This window comes from Euleptes europaea, chromosome 5 (assembly GCF_029931775.1).
Source record: "Euleptes europaea isolate rEulEur1 chromosome 5, rEulEur1.hap1, whole genome shotgun sequence".
NCBI lineage: Eukaryota > Metazoa > Chordata > Lepidosauria > Squamata > Sphaerodactylidae > Euleptes > Euleptes europaea.
The window spans coordinates 13,887,453-13,908,940 of record NC_079316.1 but is presented as its reverse complement, the minus strand read 5'-3'; the positions used below and the strand labels follow the sequence as shown (position 1 = coordinate 13,908,940).

Here is a 21,488-nt window from a genome sequence, read left to right as displayed (position 1 = left end):
CTCGTGTAAAATAATGGTTGCTTAATAACTAATCGGAATTGTGGGATGAAAACATTTGTCAGCAGACCCTTTGTTCACTTTTAACGCTTAATGAAACTAATGCTGATACCTTTTTATCCGGCATCCCTCCAGTGCGTAAAGTGTATTGTACGACCTTTTTCTTTTGAGTTCTGCCAAACATCCACGGATGTTGGTGTTTGAGGGTTAATCCCAGTTGCAAGAGACGTTGCCGGATGATTAGGCGTCTCTTCCGTGGGCCTTCTGAGTAATACGGATGCTGCTCGGATTCTTGCCGCTCTAACAAAACTGGTATGGAGGATGGGGGTTTGCATGATTCTTGCCTGTCCCATGATTGATTCCATCTAATAATGATTCTGTCTCTTTTAAGGACACAACGAATTGCAGTGGGTTGTTTTTTATTTTTACAGTAGTTGCATGTTCTCATTTGGTGTTACGGCTTGATGCATTTTTTAATGTGTACTAACATCTTATATCCCTTAAAAGGTATAAAGTGTCTTTATGTAGCTGTTCTAAATGTAAATCCCTGCAATGTTGGGCTAAGTTAACTTTCTGTTGGAGTGTTCCTGTATCTTGCTGAAATGATGATCTGTGGTATTTTCACCTTCCTCCCCCACCTCGAAATACCTTTGGACAATTAAGGCAGACAGGAAGTTTCATAATACATGAAATAATTTGAGAAGATTGGTTTTCATATCAGCAAGAGACATAAGTTTGATTAGGTCAGTGCTACAGAGAGCCAGCATGGTGTAGTGGTTAAGAGCAGTGGTTTGGAGCGGTAGACTCTAATCTGGAGAACCAGGTTTGATTCCCCACTCCACATGAGCGGTGGACGCTAATCTGGTGAACTGGATTTGTTTCCCCGCTCCTGCCCATGAAGCCAGCTGGGTAACCTTGGGCTAGTCACAGTTCTCTCCAAACTCTCTCAGCCCCACCTACCTCACAGGGTGTCTGTTGTGGGAAGGGGAAGGTGATTGTAAGCTGGTTTGAGTCTCCCTTAAGTGGCAGAGAAAGTTGGCATATAAAAAACCAATTCTTCTTCTTTCACTGAAGCTGGTTTTTTTTTAAAACCTTGAATGGAACCAATCAAAACATCTTCTGAATTTTGCTTTTTATTATTTCTTCATCTGCATGTGTTATAAAATGGCAGAGATTTTGTTGTTGCAGCAGGACTATAAAGCTACAGAAGGTACCTGAAGGGCATGTAGAACTGTTATCACGACAGGATCTTCTAGCAGATTAACTGATGTGAAAACATGGGTTTAATCTTAAAGTTAGAATGAGACCTGATGCTTCTTGTTCAGTCTCTCAGTATGTGCAGTTGTTCATGAATTGGCGGATTTTTCTTGCTTCACAGCAACTGTCAGGACAACTTTTATAACCATTCATTGTTCTCTTCCCTCTCCCCCCTCCCTTTTGCTGGCTGTTCTTGTAGAGGTGCAGGCAGCCAAAAAGAGAGAACAAGTGACAGCACACCTCTCCTGTGGAGGAGTTGGCGGAGTCCAGAATTGCTTGTTCCTCTGGCAGTAACAAGCAGTTGAGAGTATGAATTCATGAAGCTGCCTTATAAAGAGTCAAACCATTGATTTAGCTAGCTTATTGTTCTGGCTGTGGCTCTCCAGGGTCACAGGCAGACAAGGGTCGTTCTTAACATCTGTCGGAGATCCTCCTTCTTATAGAAGACGCCAGCATTGACCCTAGGAGCTCTACCACTGAGCCAGGGCCCCTCCCCTCCAGAAGAATCTCCAACTAAGTTTGGCACTTAGAACTCGGGCCACGGATGTAGCCCCACTGATCATATCACCTGCTGTGACCTGCCCAGTGCCCTCTTCCTACCTAGTGCAAGACATGTTTATTATTCTCCAGGCTTCTTTTCAAAACCTTACTAGTGTTCAGTTGTCCTTATTCTCTTTGAAGAATATCACTGAGGCAGAAGTTGTAAGCATTTATAGTCCTCTTTTTGGAAACGGTGTAAATCACAAATTCCCGGCAGAGAGAAATAACAAAACTTGGAAACACCTTATAAAACTTGGCGGATGTTGTCTGTACTGGGTGAGTTCTGCATTTAAGGGGCTTCAGGACTGAAGCTTTCCTGCTTATATTGCTTCCAGATAAGAGGATGCAATGTGAGTAATTCTGATTTTTGTCAGAGTTGTTTTGAGTCTGGATCCTTGAGAGTTCAGTAAAGCCTCAGACTAGAAATCTGTATGTTGAACTTACAAGTACAAATACCTTTATTGGGATAATACACTTTTATAATGTACTTTTATAAAGTACAGTAGACTCAGATTAAAAAATAGAAATATAAGTTAAATGTAATTCATTCCTCGATGTTGTGGTCCTTTTTGAGACTGAGTTCCCATTGATTGACTACCTTCAACAGGAATCTTGCCATGTTTTCTGTAGTCTCTGGATCCCGATCAATTAGTAGTTTGAGAAGCGTTGTCCTGTTAGTTGGACAAAAGTTCGGGACTAGAGGTTTAATAAGATTTTCTCTTGGATTGTCGTGTAGGGGGCAATCTAGGAGTATATGAGACAGGGAGTCAGGACATCCTGCACCACATGTTGAACTTTAGGCACACAACTGGGTTTGAGAATCTGATGAACCTGTGCCACCCAGTAACTGTTCTTAAAGTCAGGGAGTTTGAGAGAAGCATCTTTTGATGCAGCTCCAAGATCTACTGACTTGCTGTGTGTGTGTGTGTGTGAGAGAGAGAGAGAGAATGGGAAATGTTAGTGTATGCACATGAGCCTGAGTGGCATGGATTGCAGCTCGGATTTTAATCATGAATTAGTTTTGAAAATACTGCTTTTGTCTTCCCCTCACAGTCACAGTTGCTGATTATATCTCAAGAGCAGAATCTCAGAGCAGACAAAGAAATCTCCCAAGGGACACACTGGCCAAAAACAAGAAAGAGATGGTAAGAGAGCTGAAAGGCAACCTAACTTGTAAGAAGGCTTGGCTCTTACACTGTGTCCATAGTTGCTTCAAATTATGGCACAAGGAAACCCTGAATCCTCTTGACTACAGCCTGCTCAGAGAACAAGAAAGGCTTGTGTATTTGTGTCTGGCAGTACTAGCAGAAGCCCTGGCTGTCAAGTTGTCTTGGTGTCTTACTTCTAGAACATACACATGAAGCTTCCTTATACTGATTCAGACCCTTGGTCCATCAGAGTCAGCATTGTCTACTCAGACCGGCAGCGGCTTTCCAGGGTCTCAGGCAAAGGTCTTTCACATCACCTACCTGCTTAGTCCCTTTAACTGGAGATGCCGGGGATTGAACCTGGGACCTTCTGCATGCCAAGCAGATGCTCTGCCACCGGGCCACAGCCCCTCCCCAGCCCATACATAATTCTGAATCCTCAATCTGCCACCTTTGAAGGGCTTGAGTGGGGAAGGAGGCTGGAGGTAGAAGATAGGTGTCTGGTAAATGTATAGTGTTTCAGAATCTGAGAGCATGGCACAACCACATCCATTCTCAACTCGCACAGTGAAGGTTTAGAGTGTCAGGGTGAAAACGGTTTCAGAGGGGGTAGTCATGATGGTCTGCAGTTGAACAGCTAGATTCAAGTCCAGGAGCACCTTAGAGACTAATAAGATTTTCGGAGTGTGAGCTTTCGAGAGTCAGAGCTCCCTTTACACGCGCAGTTCATGTGTGGAACGCATCCTTTACGCGCGCAGTTCACGTGTGGAACGCATTGCCGCAGTTCTTTTTTTTGAAAATGCTCTTGACTTGAAATGAGACTTACACTAGGGGCTGATTAACCCATAGATTCCTTCCGCGGCTTTTCCTGCAACACTGGAAATGGATGATGCCAGGTAGAGTTGGAAGGAGAACAACTAGGGGAGGGGCGAGGCCGTGGCTCAGTGGTAGAGCCTCTGCTTGGCATGAAGGTCCCAGGTTCAGTCCCCGGCATCTCCCGTTAAAGGGACTAGGCAAGTAGGTGATGTGAAACACCTCTGCCTGAGAGCCGCTGCCAGTCTGAGTAGACAATACTGACTTCGATGGACCAAGGGTTGAATTCCTTTCCTTTATCCCTTAGAAGCTCCTTGATCCATTGATCTTGAGCAGCGTAATTTTAAATCTAATGGTTGAGGGATGTAAGGGCTGAAATCTTGCCACTGACAATGTAGCCTTGGGATCCCTGTCACTTAGTAAAAAAGGCATTAATTACATCAAGACACAGAGGCATTAGATTTACATATTAAAAGGGGAGAGATATAACATGATCGAAGTTTCTCATAAAAGCAGCATTCTAAAAGGGCATGAGCTAATGAATAAATAGAGCCAGGAGAGCAAAGACAGGTCCTTTCTGGGTATGGTATATTCAAAATTCTGCCTTGCATAACCATAGAGGGGTTAGCATTCAGTCTGGCTAAACAGAAGGCTCTAGAAAGACAAGGAGTTGTCAGATAATAAGTATAAGCGGGTAAACGTCATGTGTTCAACTCAGTGGAACTTGGGGAGGGGTGAGATACTGGCATGCCCTGGTTCCCAAACGGCCTCGTTGCTCAACGTAGGACTTGTGTTTCCTTCTAAAAGGCAAAAGATGTGATCGAAGAAGTCGGCTCTTCGGAAAAGGCCATGAACGGCCCAGCGGCCGTTTCCGAGCCCGAGCCTTCGAAGCTGCCGAAGAGTCCCGAAGAGAGGCCAAGCGCTATCCCGGAAGATGAAAATAAGCAGGAAGAGGCTGTGCTGAACGGGGTTTCATAAAGAGTTCCTAGTTTACAGTTCTTTTTACATCACATTTTACAAATAGTGCTTGTATAAGCTTGCCAAAGATAGAATACGGATCGCGAGTCATGACACCGCACTTTCAGTTCCTCTGTTTTGGAAAACAGAAAGGGGAGAGGGGTCCTGAAGAAGAAATCCAATGTCAAAACAGACCTTTTTTGACACCTACTGTGTTATAAATATCATCAGATGTGCCTTGAGAATAGTATATGTAACATTTAAATAAACAAAAAAACAATTGCTGGCTATAGGAAATGTTATTTTGTTTTCAAAATACGGCAGAGATGTGGAAGGGGCGGGGGGATCCCTAACGTAACCTTCTTTATGAAAGCATTAGCTGCTTTTGTTACATTTTTAATAATATGCAACCACTTCTTCACCTGAGGAAAAAAAACTAGAAAAATGCAGTCTAAAATATTTTGCACTGAATTGTAATTTCTCCATTAGTTTAGTCTGGAAACTGGTCTGTTTTAATACATGTTTTTTAAAATGCTGTATGTAGTGGGGGGAAACTGCAGGCCACTGGAATACATTTATTAAATTCTCAAATCTGCAGGGATATTGGGCGACATTGGCAGTGACTGTTCTACATTGAGGCTTTGTTTGATTTATTTATTAAACTGTACAGTATTTAAAAATCAAACATAGCTTTAGTTAAAACACTTCAGCTAAATTAGTCATGTCCATTAAGACATAACCAGAACTACTGAAAAAGATCAATTTCCAGAAAAGTTTATTCTGTATAAACTACATATGTTTAGTCCTTAGAGTATTTTTATTTTTGTTTTGGTTGTTTGATGTGCAATATGTTTTTGTATGCTGGTAGAAAAAAAATAAATAAACTTTGATCTTCCACTGGTTGATCCTTAACTACATTCCACACTCGTGAAATATGGACTACGGTAACGTGTCGGATTTGGAGTCAAAATCCAAGCGTGTCCAAACAGTTTATCTGCTGTGAAAGCTGCTAATTTCACAAGGGTCAAGGGACAGCGCGTCGACCTGCCTTTCTTCCCATGGTGCTCCCTGCATCTTCAGAGGGGATTGCTTAAATTTTTAGAAGAGGCAAGGAGAGGGTGACTTGTCCCCTGACCTTCAAGGCAACTGCATGGGGGGGGGGGGCTTTTTTAAACTGAAAGTTTCTAATCAAAAGTCCCATGAAGTTTGGCACTGGTGGACAGAATGGAGCGGGTGCAGAGGAGAGCAACGAGGATGATCAGGGGCCTGGAGGCCGAGTCCTATGAGGAAAGGCTGAGAGTTGGGAATGTTTAGTCTGGAGAAGAGGCTGAGGGGGGACATGATTGCTCTCTTAAGTATTTGAAGGGCTTTCCCTTAGAGGGCAGGGAGCGATTCCTCTTGGCAGCAGAGGAGAGGACTCACAATAATGGGTTTAAATTGCGGGAGGAAAGGTACCGGGCGGTTGACAGTGGAATCAGCTACCTTGGATTCTATGATTGTATTTAGCTTGTATTCATCTATGATTCTATTATTGTATTTAAGTGCCAGGGGCCTGCCCTGGTCACTCCATTAGTTAACTCCTGTTGCTCGCTTCACTCAGTGTTTTATAATGGCTCTACCTCTCTGTTCTCCAAGGGTTTAACCCCAACATAGCGGTATCTTGTCCTATTTTTCTCCTATAAATATGTCCAATACACTGATAAATAACTATCCTTAGAACATAAAAACATACAGCACTTGGATATGGATTTCATAGAATCCTAAAGAGTTGGAAGGGGCCATACAGGCCATCTAGTCCAACCCCCTGCTTAATGCAGGATCAGCCTAGAGCAACCCTGACAAATGCTTGTTCAGCCTCTGCTTAAAGACTGCCAGTGAGGAGGAGCTCACCACCTCCCTAGGTAGCTGATTCCACTGTCGAACAACTCTTATTGTAAAAATTCCCCCCAATATCCAGCTGGTAACTTTCCTCCCACAATTTAAACCCATTATTGCAAGTCCTACCCTCTGCTGCCAACAGGAACAGCTCCCTGCCCTCCTCTAAGTGACAGCCTTTCAAACACTTCAAGAGAGCAATCACGTCCCCTCTCAACCTCCTCTTCTCCAGACTAAACATTCCCAACTCTCTCAGCCTTTCCTCCTAGGGCTTGGTCTCCAGGCCCCTGATCATCCTCGTTGTTCTCCTCTGCAGCCGCTCCATTCTGACCAGCTTTCTTGTATAAAGGAAGGATATTCTCCATCCTCCCTGTCTGTTGCTCTTACCCTGTTTTATAGTGAGCAAACTGTCACTTCCGTTGCAAATAGCAGACAGGTGAGGATGCTGGGGTCCCCTTCATTTTTGGCACTAAAACTCCCATCATTATCTTGAAGCTGTTGGCCAATTTTGGGGATCCTGGCTTTATTTAGTGATGAGTTACCCCACAGGTAGATAAGACACATGCTTTTATTACAGATCCATTGCAGAGCCTAAAAACTGACTTCCCTGTTTTGCTCCCCTTATGCAAGCTGTTCCAGAACTGCCACTCTTCCAGGTCAATCCAGTGACTCCCTTTGTTCACAGTATGTAAATTTTTATGCTCCTAGTATACAACCGTTACAGTTTTGAGGTTAGATTCTTTAGCCGAAATTTTGTGTAAGCCCTTTATGTTAAGCTTGAATTAGTAGCATGTTTAGAATATGAAAATAAGGTGCTGAGCCATTAAAACTGAAGTCTTGCGAACCATTTCAGGACAACTATGAAGGAATGTAACTTATCCTAGAAATGCTGGACAAACACGATCTGTTGGTATTCCAAATCTGAAAGGGAATGTTGCTAGCCCTTCGAGCTGTACAGGTAAGCCGCAGTGTTTAAAGGGCACGAGCTAATGTCTTCGTCTATGCCCATTTGTCCCACAGACTAGCCCCCTTAACTTTTTCTGTTCCTTCCCTTAATCAGTGTTGAAAAGTTATCCAGAATCCCCAAAATATGACAGCAAAAGTATCCAGCTTGTATAACATATTGCTACTATGTGGCTGTTTCTGGGTGCAGAGAAAACAAGGTACCCTTATATCATTCACGTTGGGCATATTTTCAGTCTACATGCAAATGTTAAATTGGTCTGTTAGTAAATGGGGTGGGTGAGAGAAGTGAGAAAACAAACTGTAAACATGCAATTTAGTTTAGATGTTCTCCATCTGAACTTGCAGAGCCTTTGTCCATCATCTTCCAGACCTCTTGGGAGGGACAGGAGATGTGCTACAAGACTGGAGGAGGGTGAAAGTTATCTCCATTTAAAAAAAAAAAAAAAGGGAGGACGGATGACCCAGGAAACTACAGGCCAGTCAGTTTGACCTGTGTCCCTAGGAAGATACTGGAGCAGATAGTAAAGAGATCAATCTGCAAGCATCTGAAGGACAACTTGGTGATAACGGATTTGTCCCCAGACTAATCTCGTTTCCTTCCTGGATTGAGGGATATTAGGGGAAATTTTTTTTTTACAGTATGAGTTGTTCAACAGTGGAATCAGCTACCTAGGGGGTTGTGAGCTCCCCCTCGCTGGTAATCTTTTAAGCAGAGGCTGGACAAACACTGGTCAGGAATGCTCTAGGCTGATCCTGAATTAAGCAGGCGGTTGGCCTGTATGGTCCCTTCCAACTCTATGATTCTAACTACAACGTCATACAGGCAAGACTCCCATAATAACTTTATTGCCCTTTTAAATTGTTTAGAAACCATGACAATTGGCGGAAAATGTCATGTTTGGAGTGTGCTGTAAATTCCATGAGAAGACAACTTCAGTGCAAATGCCCCACTTTTATCAGTATAAGAATATAAAGACTTAAAACACTTTATTCCACCACATGATAAGTCTCAGGTTATTTCAACCCGGAGTTATAGATCAGCATTATCACTTTACTAATGACATCTCAAAACCATATCCGCATCTGATTAACCTTAAGTAGGTCCAACGTTTCAGAAAGCTGCTCAATGGGGGGAACCCATGGGCATGTCTGGACATATCAAATTCCAGAGCCTCCCCCCCCCCCAAATCTCTCTAGCAAAAGTAGTTTTAGATTCAGTTCCGAGAAGATGTAAAAATTCAGTAGTTCCTCACATCACATTCCATACCATTTGCCAAGCTGGTCAACTTTCTTTATAGGTAAGATGTTCATTTCTTGGCTTGGCCTTCCAGCAAGTCTTTAGCTTCATTGATTTTGGCTGCAATATATGGAGATCCACCTGGCCAAAAGGAAAATGAAAAGTCATTTCACAAAAGTCTTGTTCTATGCTTCTCGCACACAATGTCCAATTCACAGTGGGTAGCCATGTTAGTCTGTCTGCAGTAATAGAAAAGGGCAAGAGTCCAGTAGCACCTTAAAGACTAACAAAAATATTTTCTGGTAGGGTCAGATACAGCTAGAATGTGAATCCATCTGTCTTTAAGTAGAGGAGAGTGAATTCAGACAAGCGTTAGTATGTAAATGTTAATAGTATGTAAATATGAATAGCAGGCGTGATGGGATTAGGTGTGGTATGCAGAAGAGGAGCATGGACTCTGGCACCAAGGCCTGCAACAAACCAAGGTGCCAACTTTGTCCTCATATAGATTCTAGGAACATCATCTCTGGACCCACCAATGTCAGCCATACTATCTCAGGTTCATACTCCTGCTCATCTTCTAATGTGATTTATGCCATCACATGCCAGCAATGCCCTTCCACAATCTACATTGGACAAACAGGTCAGTCTCTTAGACAAAGATTAAATGGACATAAGTCTGACATCAGAAACCACAATATTCAAAAACCAGTGAGAGAACATTTCAACCTTCCAGGACATTCTGTTGCAGATTTAAGAGTACCAGTTCTCTTACAAAGGAATTTCAAAGGGAGATTGGAAAAAGAAACTGCTGAATTACAGTTGATATTCAAACTAAAGTCAATGCATTTACCTGGGCTGAATAAAGACCTTGCATTCATGGCTCATTACCAATGCTGATTTCTCCACACCCATCTCTCCCCTGGACATCACAGACTCTTCTGCATACCACACCTAATCCCATCACGCCTGCTATTCACATTTACATAGTGTTAACATTTACATACTAATGCTTGTCTGAATTCACTCTCCTTTACTTAAAGACAGATGGATTCACATTCTAGGTGTATCTGAAGAAGTGAGCTGTGGTTCACGAAAGCTCATACCCTACCAGAAAATATTTTTGTTAATCTTTAAGGTGCTACTGGACTCTTGCCCTTTTCTACAATGTCCAATAGCTGAGAAAAGCCTCTAAAACTTTTTAGAAAAATATAAAAGAATACAGTAAGAGCATGCCTATTATATTAGGTGCTGTGGAACACAGGCAGGACACTGCTGCTGCAGTTGTCTTGTTTGTGGGCTTCCTAAAGGTAAGTGGTTGGCCACTGTGTGGACAGACTGCCGGACTTGATGGGCCTTGGTGTGATCCAGCAGGGCTTTTCTTATGTTCTTATGTTAAGCTCAAGAGTCAGGGAGAAGCTGCTGCTTAGGGACAGGCCCATCCTTTGCGTGCATGTTCAGTTACAGTATATCTAGTTATCTTTTTTTTAAAAGAGACTCTCCTGGCAAGGGCTTCTGATGCTGTTTAAATAGATCAGTAAGTAGCCAGTTAAAATCACTGCAATTGAGACAACCAGTTAAAAATCAAAATAGTCAAATCAGCAACCATAAAGGGAACAGTAAAGGATCACAGGTAGCAGAGGTGGGAAAAGCATCGGCCCGAGATCCTGGATGGTAAACTGCTGGTCAGCCCAGAGTGAGCTGGACCAATGGTCAGGCTGTTAAGCATCTGCAGTTTTGGAAGAAGAGGGAATTAGCCAGCCAAACGAATCCTTATAGCTAATTTTACTCCAGCCTTTTATTGCAGGGGTGTCAAACATAAGGCCCGTGGGCCAGATCCGGCCCCTTGAAAGCTCTTATCTGGCCCATGAGCCAGCCGAGGCAGCCACCACCCCCCACTCTCGATCTGGGCTGGGGAGGCATGGCCTGACCAAGTGACATTTACATCATATTCGGCACTCATAACAACTGAGTTTGACACCCTTGTTTTATTGCAAACCTGAGAATTTAATATCCAGTGCCCTACTGTGTGGCTGTTTTGAGCTATATTCAGAGGCCAAGTTCAGAATTACAAACAGAATACTAAACTCACTTTTGCCTTATTTTCCTTATATTGCTTTCTGGGCCTTCGCATCTCTAGCCTACCTTTTCCAAAAATGCAACATAATAATAAAAACAAAACTAGCATAGCAGCGGTGAATAAGATAGCAAAAAGCACAGCAGAAAAAATATGAAGAACAATAAAGTTTAGGAACTGCATCACAGCAGTAAATACAGCATTGTGATTGTTCTCTTTATCATTATTCAGAGCTACTTTTCCTAAAGCTGAGATGAAGGAAAACCAGTTTTTTAAGTCACTTCTGCTTTTCGGAGCAACAGCAGCGGCTCAGGTCTCTCCCGCTGGGCGTCTCAAGTACTTGGCTGCAAGCACAAGTAAAGACCCAGGCAAACTTGGATTTGGGGAGGGGCTGTGGCTCAGTGATAGAGCATCTGCTTGGCATGCAGAAGGTCCCGGGTTCAACCTCCAGCATATCCAGTTAAAGCAGCATCTCCAATGTTGTGGGGAGGGGAAGGGAAGGAGAAAGTCGGCAAGGAGAAAGTCGGCATATAAAAACCAACTCTTCTTCCAATCTCCTTCCTCTCCTCACAGCAGACACTTTGTGATGTATGTGAGGCCGAGAGAGCTCAAAGAGAACTGTGACTAGTCCAAGGTCACCCAACAGGCTTCATGTATGGGAGTGGGGAAACCAACCCGGTTCACTAGATTAGAGTCCACTGCTCTTTACCACTACATCATGCTAGCTCATCATATGAACCTGCAGGATCGCCTCTCCTGTTATATTCTGCTGCGACAGCTTTGCTCATTCGACCAAAGCCTTCTGAAGGTGCCACCCTGCATATGGGGAAGATTGGCCCATTCTCTGTGCTGCCTCCCACCTTGTGGAACGGCCTGCCTGAGGAGGTCAGGAAAGTTCCCGTGCCTCTTTCATTCCACTGAACATATGAAACAGATGGCACAGTCCACTAGAGGAGCAAAGGGAATGGCATCAATGATTTTATGTCAAACAAAATCAATTTCTTCTCTCATTTACCTTTATCGGGGTGATTCAAAAGCATAATTCGTCTGTGAGCTTCTCGGATTTTTCCTTTATTAGCTGTAGGACTACTTGTTCAAAAATATGAGAGAGAAGACTATGTTAGAAGAAGAAGAGTTGGTTTTTATATGCCAACTTTCTCTACCACTTAAGAATAAAAACCGGCTTACAATCACCTTCCCTTCCCCTCCCAACAGATACCCTGTGAGGTGGGTGGGGCTGAGAGAGCTGTGACTAGCCCAAGGTCACTCAGCTGGCTTCATGTGGAGGAGTAGGGAAACCAACCCAGTTCAGCAGAATAGGGTCCACCGCTCATGTGGAGGAGTGGGGAATCAAACCCGATTCTCCAGAACAGACTCCAAACCACCACTCTTAACCACTTAACTTAGGTCTACGCTATTTTCAAAAAACCTTCCATACCTCATTTCTGTCAGGGCTAGGCTGCTGCTTTTGAATTTCTCTCTCCTCCCCCCTTCTCCATTTGCTCCAACTTTGCACACTCAGTTTGGCTACTGACAGAATTTTTGCAGTCCACATGTAAGAGGTATTTGCAAGCTACACAATGATATTTAGGAAATTCCAGCAGCAGGTGCAAAAAGAAACACCTCATCCTACTTAATTGTTCTGCAAGAGTACGGACAGGAATACTTGTATTCTCTCTTGTGCCCTCCTCCCTGCCTCGTTAATGGTACAGAAGAGGAGGAGTTGGTTTTTATACCCCCCTTTTCTCTACCTTTAAGGTAGGAGTGGGGAGTCAAACCCGGTTCTCCAGATTAGAGTCCACTGCTCTTAAACACTACACCATGCTGGCTCTCAGGATAGGGATAGGCTACCCCCGGCACATATGACCACTTTGCTTGGCTCCGAGGGTCCTCCTAAGTAACTGAGGCACTCAGACCAACTCAGCCACCTGCTGAGTCCAAGGCAAATCCCTGAGATGCCAGGTGTCCCACTGAGGCCTGGCTTCCTCCAAGTGTGTCTGGCCAAGTGGAACCCTCACCTCTCCCACTCCTTTTGTTTGCGGGCACATCAACATTTCCATAGGTAGACCTGGGCCCCCAAAATGCTGCCTGACCCTAATGTAATACATAGCAAAAGGGATGATCTGTCACCACCACCTGCCAAACTTTCCCAAACTCCCCTGCTTTGGAGCTATGTCAAAAGGCAGGATTTGAAGTTTCAGTTCAAGGGATGAAGAAGAGTTTGGTTTTTATATGCCGACTTTCTCTACCACTTAAGGAAGAATCAAACCAGCTTACAATCGCCTTCCCTTCCCCTCCCCACAACAGACACCCTGTGAGGTGGGTGGGGCTGAGAGAGCTGTGACTAGCCCAAGGTCACCAGCTGGCTTCGTGTGTAGGAGTGGGGAAACAAATCCAGTCCACCAGATTAGAGTCCGCCACTCATGCGGAGGAGTGGGGAATCAAACCTGTTTTCCAGATCGGAGTCCACTGCTCCAAACCACCGCTCTTAACCACTACGCCACGCTGGCTCTCAACATCACGCTGGATCTGACAGTTTATCACCTTCCCTGATCCCTGTGCAACCAGGATCTCTGTCATCAACAGCCTTGCTACCAGGGCTGGCTGTCGTGAAAAGGCCTGCATTACAGTCTGCTTGCTTCTGAGATACCAAACGGTTCAAGAAAACCCCACGCAGAAACTTTTCATAGCTCTCTGTAGCTATGTGGACGGAGATCCACCCCTCCCTGCAGTTTCAGCACCCTTCCAGGTAATGTAGCCAGGCATGAAAACGTCCAGAGTTGGTCACTGGTTGCTGCTGGGATTCTGGGTCTTCAGAGAAAAAGGTAAAGGTCTCCTGTGCAAGCACCGGGTCATTCCTGACCCATGGGGTGACGTCACATGCCGACGTTTACTAGGCAGACTTTGTTTACGGGGTGGTTTGCCAGTGCCTTCCCCAGTCATCTTCCCTTTACCCCCAGCAAGCTAGGTACTCATTTTACCGACCTTGGAAGGATGGAAGGCTGAGTCAACCTTGAGCCGGCTACCTGAAACCGACTTCTGTTGGGATCGAACTCAGGTCGTGAGAAGAGCTTGGACTGCAGTACTGCAGCTTATCACACTGCACCACGGGGCTCTTCGGAGAAAGACTCCCGTTATTTAACTCACAGTGTTAGTTCCTTGACCCCCCAAAAAATTTGTTTTACCTGACTCCTAATATTAAAGCAGCTTCCCTCTTGGTCATTTTGGGTTCAAATCCTCCTCTGTAATAACCACTGAAGGCCTGAAATAAGACATATGGTTATAAAACGGGGGTTCCCAACCTTTTTTGAGCTTGTGGGCATCTTTGGAAGTCTGATAGTGGGCAGTGGGCGTAACCATAAAATGGCGCAGCAAGAGGAGAAGCCACATGTACAGGGGAAGCCCAGGTGCAGGAAGGAGAGAATTATATATATATATAAAAAAAACTGCAAAAACAAAGTGAGCAAGAATAAAACAAACAGTGTGGTGGCAGTGGCTCCTAAACCAATATTTTAATCTGCATAGAACCATGAGCGGCAACAGCAAATGTCTGGGCCCAGGCCATATCAGATCTCTGAGAATGAGGGGACTGCTAAGAGACCTGGTCCCCAGGACCCCAATGTCTGCACAGGTTCACATTGGGACAGAAGTTTACACATTAAATTGGACCGGGAAATAAATAGGCAGCCAGTACACTGCATTGGTCAGGCCATGCCTGGAGTACTGTGTACAGTTATGGAGGACTTCAAAACGGATGTGGACAGAATGGAGCAGGTGTAGAGAAGAGCGACGAGGATGATCAGGGGCCTGGAGACCAAGCCCTATGAGGAAAGGCTGAGGGAGTTGGGAATATTTAGTCTGGAGAAGAAGAGGTTGAGGGGAGACATGATTGCTCTCTTGAAATATTTGAAGGGCAGGGAGCTGTTCCTTTTGGCAGCAGAGGATAGGACTCGCAATAATGGGTTTAAATTGCAGGCGGAGAGGGACTGGTTGGATATTAGGGGATTTTTTTTTTTTTTTTACAGTAAGAGTTGTTGACAGTGGAATCAGCTAGCTAGGGAGGTGGTGAGCTCCCCCTCACTGGCAGTCTGACAAGCACTTGTCAGGGATGTTCTAGATCCTGCACTAGGCAGGGGGTTGGACTAGATGGCCTGTATGGCCCCTTCCAAGTCTGATTCTGTAAAGAAACTTCAGGACCACTGTAACAGGGTTCCAATGAGCAACCACCAATAACAAATGGGCCACTGCATTTTCTACCAAGGGAAGTTTCCTAGTCTTCAAGGGCAGCCCCATATGGAGTTTGTACAGTAATCTAGCCTTCAGGTTACCACAGCATGGCAAAATCTGGTGTCTGCAGAAACAGGGACAGCTTCCTAATGAAAGGCTGCTTGGGGGGGGGCATTTTTTTTCAGCTACTGCTGTTTATTTGTTTTTCTCACAGGAGACCTGGACATATTAGAACTCCCAAAGTTTTAAGTGAGTCCTTTGAATAAAACACCTGATCAGTAATGGAGAAAAGTACCCCATACAATGCAGATACCTTACCAATCAGTACCACTCTCATCTTATCTGGATTCAATTTATTCTCCCTCAGCCCCTTGACCACTACAAAATTTGGTTGCCATTCCCCCACTTGTACCTGCCTATCGATCGGCATGGGTCCATTTTCTGGCCAAAAACACCTGGAATTTGCCCCAACACAAATCCCAGTAACTTGCTTACTGAGCTGCCTGGATCCCAGTCCAACAATGCGCAATGGTATTACTACAGAGGCCCGCAAAAGTCAACACAAGATTAAATTAAACAAGATGAACTCACAGATTTTGGCAGAGACTGAAGAGCCTGCTTCACTTGCGGTTCCATCTGCTTCATGGCCTGTAATGCGTAACGACCTTGAAGAAAGGGCAGAATTCCAATTCAGCGACTCAAGCATACAAACCACAACTTCTGCTAAGGCAACTGACCTCGCACCAGCTCTGCGTGCATGCCCAGGAGGAACTGGATGGGATTCACTGCCTTCTAATATAGTAACCGATAAATTAATTTTATTATATATTGACTTCAGCTGCTAGAACTGTATATGCCAGATACTGGAAAGCTAATACAATTCCCGACATCAAGGAGTAGAATAATAAACTAAAGCAACTTAACATGAAATCAACAGATGAATTTGTGTTGAGATGGCAGCCTTTCTATGACTATTATCTAAGAGGTTAATAAATTAGTCAATAAGGTTGAATGAAATTTAAATAGAAGATATAGTATTAGATTTTTATAAGCTTAGTTGATGTAGAAGCTTAATCGATATATCTATTCACCCTAGAGAATCTTGAGATGAAGCAATGTTTTGAATAATATAATATAATATAATATAATATAATATAATATAATATAATATAATATAATATAATATAATATAATATAATGTTTTGAATAATATAATATTTGGGAGCACTTATTTTTTTACTTTTTAAATTAAAACTATGTAGAAGCTTGGAGGATGACGTATCTTTTATCTTCTTTTTCCCCCTTCCCTTTTTCTCCTTTCTGTACCTTTTTTTATAAAATAATTTTAAAAATTAATTTTATTATACATTGTGCACAATTGTATTTAAAAACACAGGGCCTAATATACAGGCTTCCTAAAATGTTACAACTATTTCCAACTCATGGCGCTTGATGTTTGTATATAAAATGCCCAAAAACTGACCATATTTTTTGTACAAGGTAAAAAATATAGAAGCCTCATATTCTGTTTGGTTTCATGTTAAAATAGTTTGTCCATGTGCTTTAAAACATGGCTCACGGCTCACACCTTGTTTCAGGATGTGTATAACATCAACAAACGTGAGGAACTGAATTTTTTACTTTGTACAACACAAGTGTCAGGATGCGTATTGTAAAATTGTGTATGTATGACCACTAAGGAAGGCCTCAAAAGGCCGAAACGCGTCTTGGTCAGTTTTTTGTCATTTTATGTACAAACATCAACTGCTATGAGTTGGAAATATTTGTAACTTTTAAGGAATATTAAAGGTAAAGGTCCCCTGTGCAAGCACCAGGTCATTCCTGACCCATGGGGTGACGTTACATCCCGACGTTTCCTAGGCAGATTTGGTTTACGGGGTAGCTTGCCAGTGCCTTCCCCAGTTGTCTTCCCTTTACCCCTAGCAAGCTGGGTACTCATTTTACCGACCTCGGAAGGATGGAAGGCTGAGTCATCCTTGAGCCGGCTACCTGAAAACGATTTCTGTCGGGATCGAACTCAGGTCATGAGCAGAGCTTGGACTGCAGCACTGCAGCTTACCACTCTGTGCCATGGGGCTCCTGCCTGTATATTAGGCCCTGTGTTTTTAAATCCGATTGTGCACAATATATAATAAAATTAGATTTATTGGTTACTATATTAGAAAGTGTTTAGCTCAACCCCTTTGGTTTCTGCTGACTTTTAGGTTGAGTTTCTTTGTTCCCCCTTTTCTTCAGTTGGGATTCACTGCCTCCTAGTGAATTTCCCCCTTTTTTGTTCCCCTTTTTCTTCAGTTGGGATTCACTGCCTCCTAGCGTACGAGGTTGGCGAGATATGATTCCTCCCCACTCCAGCCTATCAATGCATTTTTTAAAATTTATGTTATTTATAGACTGCCTTTCTCACTGGGACTCAAGGAAGATCACATGGAGTTGCTACTTGTTTTCCTTTTAGTTCTTTTAAGAAATTTTCCAGCACAGCAAAAGGAACAGATCCTTATCCACAGCCGGCGCGGAGCCCTTGCATGGATATATACACGCCACTTCAGTGCAAGAAAAAAGAACTTGAGTTTAGGACCAGGTTTACCAACAAGTTCAGAAAGTCAGTATTGTCTATTCAGACTGGCAGCGGCTCTCCAGGGTCTCAGGCAGGGGTCTTTCCCATCACCTACTTGCCTAGTCCCTTTAACTGGAGATGCTGGGGATTGAACCTGGGACCTTCTGCATGCCAAGCAGATGCTCTTCCACTGAGCCACGGCCCCTCCCTAGATGAACAGGTTTAAGCAAAAGGATGTGAAGTCAGGAAACATGGGCACCAATCTCAGATGAGGAGTAGTCTGTTATGAAAAAAATTAAGTCTTGCGGCACCTTAAAGAGTACCGTATGTATTACAGCACAAACTTTCAAGAACTACAGTCCACTTCATCTGGTGCAACAAAAGACTAGATTGGATCCAACCAGCTTGTCAGCTGATGAAAAGGCAAAGAGGAAATCCCCCCTGACCACCAAAAAGACTATGCTGGGGATCATGAGACTTGCATGGAGAAAGGCCATGTGGGAGAGGGGCTGTGAGGAGGGGGAAGGGGAAAGATGGTGTTAACAAGTTTGCTAGACTCAATCCACTGTGTGATTATAAATCTCAGCGCAGAGACAAAGGAAAAACAATGGTGCAGTGGGAAGATGGTTTTATTCCAATGTGATAATAAACCCCTACGCATTGAGCTTCCTTGGGGATCTGTGAAATATAACAGCAGAAATGCTCCCACCAATTCCCCTGAGGAAGCCGAATGCAAAACATGTAGGGGTTACCATCATATTGGAATAAAATAATCTTCCTATCACATCATTGTTATCTCTTCGTCTCTTTGCTCCAATTGGTGCAGCCCTTCTGTTTCTTCTTGAAGAAGAGTTGGTTTTTATACGCCGACTTTCTCTACCACTTAAAGAAGAATCAAACCGGCTTACAATCACCTTCCCCTCCCTACAACACACCACGAGTCTCACAATTGCTGCTTCTCTTTGCGTACATGCTGGGAAGAATGGGAAGCCAGCAAGATTTGGTTATTCTGTGATGGAGAGGATTGCTGCATGGCTCTGACCCTTAGCTATTTGAAGAAGGTTTTTAATACCCTGCTTTTCTCTACCTTAAGGAGTCTCAACTTGGCTTACAGTCGCCTTCCCTTCCTCTCCACACAGCAGACACCTTGTGAGGTAGGTGAGGCTGAGAGAGCTCGAAGAGAACTGTGACTAGCCCAAGGTCACCCAGCTGGCTTCATGCGAAGGAGTGGGGAATCCAACCCAGTTCTCCAGATTAGAATCTGCTGCTCATGTGGAGGAGTGAGGAATCAAACCCGGTTCTTCAGATTAGAGTCCACCGCTCTTAACTACCACACCATGCTGGCTCTCCATGCACAAGATTCTTTTAAAACCAAAAACAAATCCGAAACATGCCACTTAAAATGCATGGATTTGCTACAGCCTTTCGGCTCATGATAATCAACCACGGTAGCCCTCAGAGACTCACACACTGTACCTAACGCTGTAATGATATTATCCGTTTACAGCGCAGGGCTCTTCAAGCAGCCTGAAATAAAACAAGCAATCCAAACACAAACCTGCATATCCAGCAGCAGCTATGGTCAGACCGACGGCTATCATAGTACTAGCCTAAAAAGGGAAGGGGGAAAGCAATACTGTAAAAGCGACAAAGCAGTCATTTCAACGCATTAAGTATACTTACGGTTGGGGTTCAAATAGTTTGAGGGATAAAAGAAAAACACTCGGAAGCTTCCATAAAATGGATGGGGATAAAGGTTGCTTACACTTTACAGAGGGCTTTAATAGTCAGCTTTCAAGCACTTCTTGCATTAGAACTGGATAAGGTGTAACTGCTGACGGTTAAGTCCTGTGGGGAAAAGGTCAGCTAGAAGTAACCACGGAAATAAACTTCTGGGCCAAGGAACAAATCGTGTCTGCATGTTCTGAAATATAAAAATGCTTCCTTTTTACAAGGGCACAAAATGTGTGTGTGTTCATTTTAAATTTAGTCCTGACGGATATGTTGTTTAATTCAAAAGCTTGCATATCAGTCTATGTATCTTACAGTAGAAAAGAGCAAGTGTCCAGTCACACCTTAAAGACTTAACAACGTTTCTGGCAGGGTATGAGCTTTCGTAAGCCACAGCTCACTTCTTCAGATAAGAAAGCTCATATCCGCCAGTGTGGTGTAGTGGTTAAGAGCGGTGGTTTGGAGCAGTGGACTCTGATCTGGAGAACCGGCTTTGATTCCCCACTCCTCCACATGAAGCCAGCTGGGTGACCCTGGGCTAGTCACAGTTCTCTTAGAGCTCTCTCAGCTCCACCTACCTCACAGGGTGTCTGTTGTGGGGAGGGGAAGGGAAGGTGATTGTAAGCCGGTTTGATTCTGCCTTAAGTGGTAGAGAAAGTCAGTATATAAAAACTAACTCTTCTTCTAATTTTGTTAAGTCTATACGGTGCTACTGGACTCTTGCTTGGGGACTTCCTGGAGGCACCTGGTTGGCCACTTTGTGAACAGACTGCTGGACTTGATGGGCCTTGGTCCGATCCAGCAGGGCTTTTCTTATGATCTTATGCTCTTTTCGACTGCTATTTACAGACTAACACGGCTACCCATCGTGATCTATCTCTCTGTATCTTACAGTTCAAGGGCAAAACATGTTTCCTTAGTAGGGTTGCCAACCTCCAGGTACTAGTTGGAGATCTCCTGCTATTACAACTGATCTCCAGCCCATAGAGATCAGTTCACCTGGAGAAAATGACCCCTTTGGCAATTGGACTCTATGGCATTGAAGTCCCTCCCCTCCCCAAACCCTGCCCTCCTCAGGCTCCGCCCCAAAAACCACCCACCGGTAGAAAAGAGGGACCTGGCAACCCTATTCCTTAGTGGACAATGAACATAGGGGAAATCTCCCTTTGGAATTCCCTCTAATCTAACTCACAGGGTGGTTGTGAGGACAAAACGGAAGAGAGGAGAATGTTGTAAGCCGTTTTGGGTCCCCATTGGGGAGATAGGAGGGGTATAAATGAAGTAAATAAATAATAAACTTCCCTTTCTCGCTGTCAAACTGCTCTCTGAACCAGTTGTCAGAACACAGGGCTTTGGGAAGATATGTATTCATCCTCAGGCATAGGTTAACTAAACGGCCTTGGGCAAAATGATACCAGTTCTTCAAGTTTACCCATGAAATTAGGTTTTATTTTCTCTTAATAAAAGAATTGAAAAAAGAAAAGAAAAAAGAAATTGGGTTTTATTTTACATAGTGAACTATTTTTGTGTGCGTATATATTTAGATGGAATGCTTTTTACGCCTTATCTAATGTACTTGTGCTGGAGGCATGTTCAAAGTCAAGTAACGTATCTGTGGTTGGTGTCTGACTCCTAGTTTTGTTCACCTAAAGAACCCTTTATGACCCCTTGCATTCATGAAGTGACATAATGCTATCTTGTGCCACATCCATGGGTAAAACCCCTTGTGATTGTCTCCATTCCTATGGGCTGTGCCTTTTTAATCGCAGCTCCCGGTCTCATGGGAGCACATGTGGGAAAGCAGCTCCCATGGAATTGTAAATAATTACCATCTTAAGAGTAGTTTTCCTGGGAGGCAGCAAGTTAGTGGTCAGAGATAAGGAGGCTTTCTTCAGGCATAGTGGTTTTAGGTTTTACATTTTTTCTTGCTTCCCCCCCCCACACACACACAAGTTCAGCCAATCCAGGACTAGGAAGAAGTAGTAGTATTGGTTTTTATAGGCCGACTTTCTCTACCACTTAAGGGAGAATCAAACTAGCTTACAATCACCTTCCCTCCCCCTCCCCACAACAGACACCCTGTGAGGT

The 21,488-nt window shown here is 43.8% G+C and overlaps 2 protein-coding genes across 3 annotated transcripts in view; one reads left to right on the top strand and one right to left on the bottom strand.

Annotated features, from left to right (window-relative positions):
• The window catches only part of FXR1 (FMR1 autosomal homolog 1), a 75,269-nt gene extending 70,395 nt beyond the window's left edge, over window positions 1–4,874 (top strand). For both annotated transcript variants that reach the window (XM_056849384.1, XM_056849383.1), the window contains 2 exons: window positions 2,848–2,939; window positions 4,563–4,874. In XM_056849384.1, coding sequence (XP_056705362.1) covers window positions 2,848–2,939; window positions 4,563–4,733 — 263 coding nt within the window. In that variant the 3' untranslated portion in view covers window positions 4,734–4,874. The remainder of the gene's footprint in view (window positions 1–2,847; window positions 2,940–4,562) is intronic.
• Window positions 4,875–8,824: 3,950 nt separating this feature from the next.
• Window positions 8,825–19,274, bottom strand: DNAJC19 (DnaJ heat shock protein family (Hsp40) member C19). The gene is made up of 5 exons (XM_056849385.1): window positions 19,228–19,274; window positions 15,686–15,759; window positions 14,053–14,129; window positions 11,883–11,953; window positions 8,825–8,931 (listed from the first exon to the last, which is right to left on the bottom strand). Exons 1-5 carry the CDS (start codon window positions 19,268–19,270, stop codon window positions 8,861–8,863), a joined length of 336 nt encoding a protein of 111 aa, XP_056705363.1. The 5' UTR covers window positions 19,271–19,274; the 3' UTR covers window positions 8,825–8,860.
• Window positions 19,275–21,488: the final 2,214 nt, after the last annotated feature.

Excerpts from the sequence above, each read along its gene's own strand:
- DNAJC19 (XM_056849385.1), bottom strand. The coding sequence starts at position 19,270 with ATGATAGCCGTCGGTCTGACCATAGCTGCTGCTGGATATGCAG. Across the intron at positions 14,130-15,685 it reads TTCAGTCTCTGCCAAAATCT|GCCTTCAGTGGTTATTACAG; the intron begins GTGAGTTCATCT and ends GTCTTATTTCAG. Across the intron at positions 11,954-14,052 it reads GCTTTAATATTAGGAGTCAG|TCCTACAGCTAATAAAGGAA; the intron begins GTAAAACAAATT and ends TTGAACAAGTAG.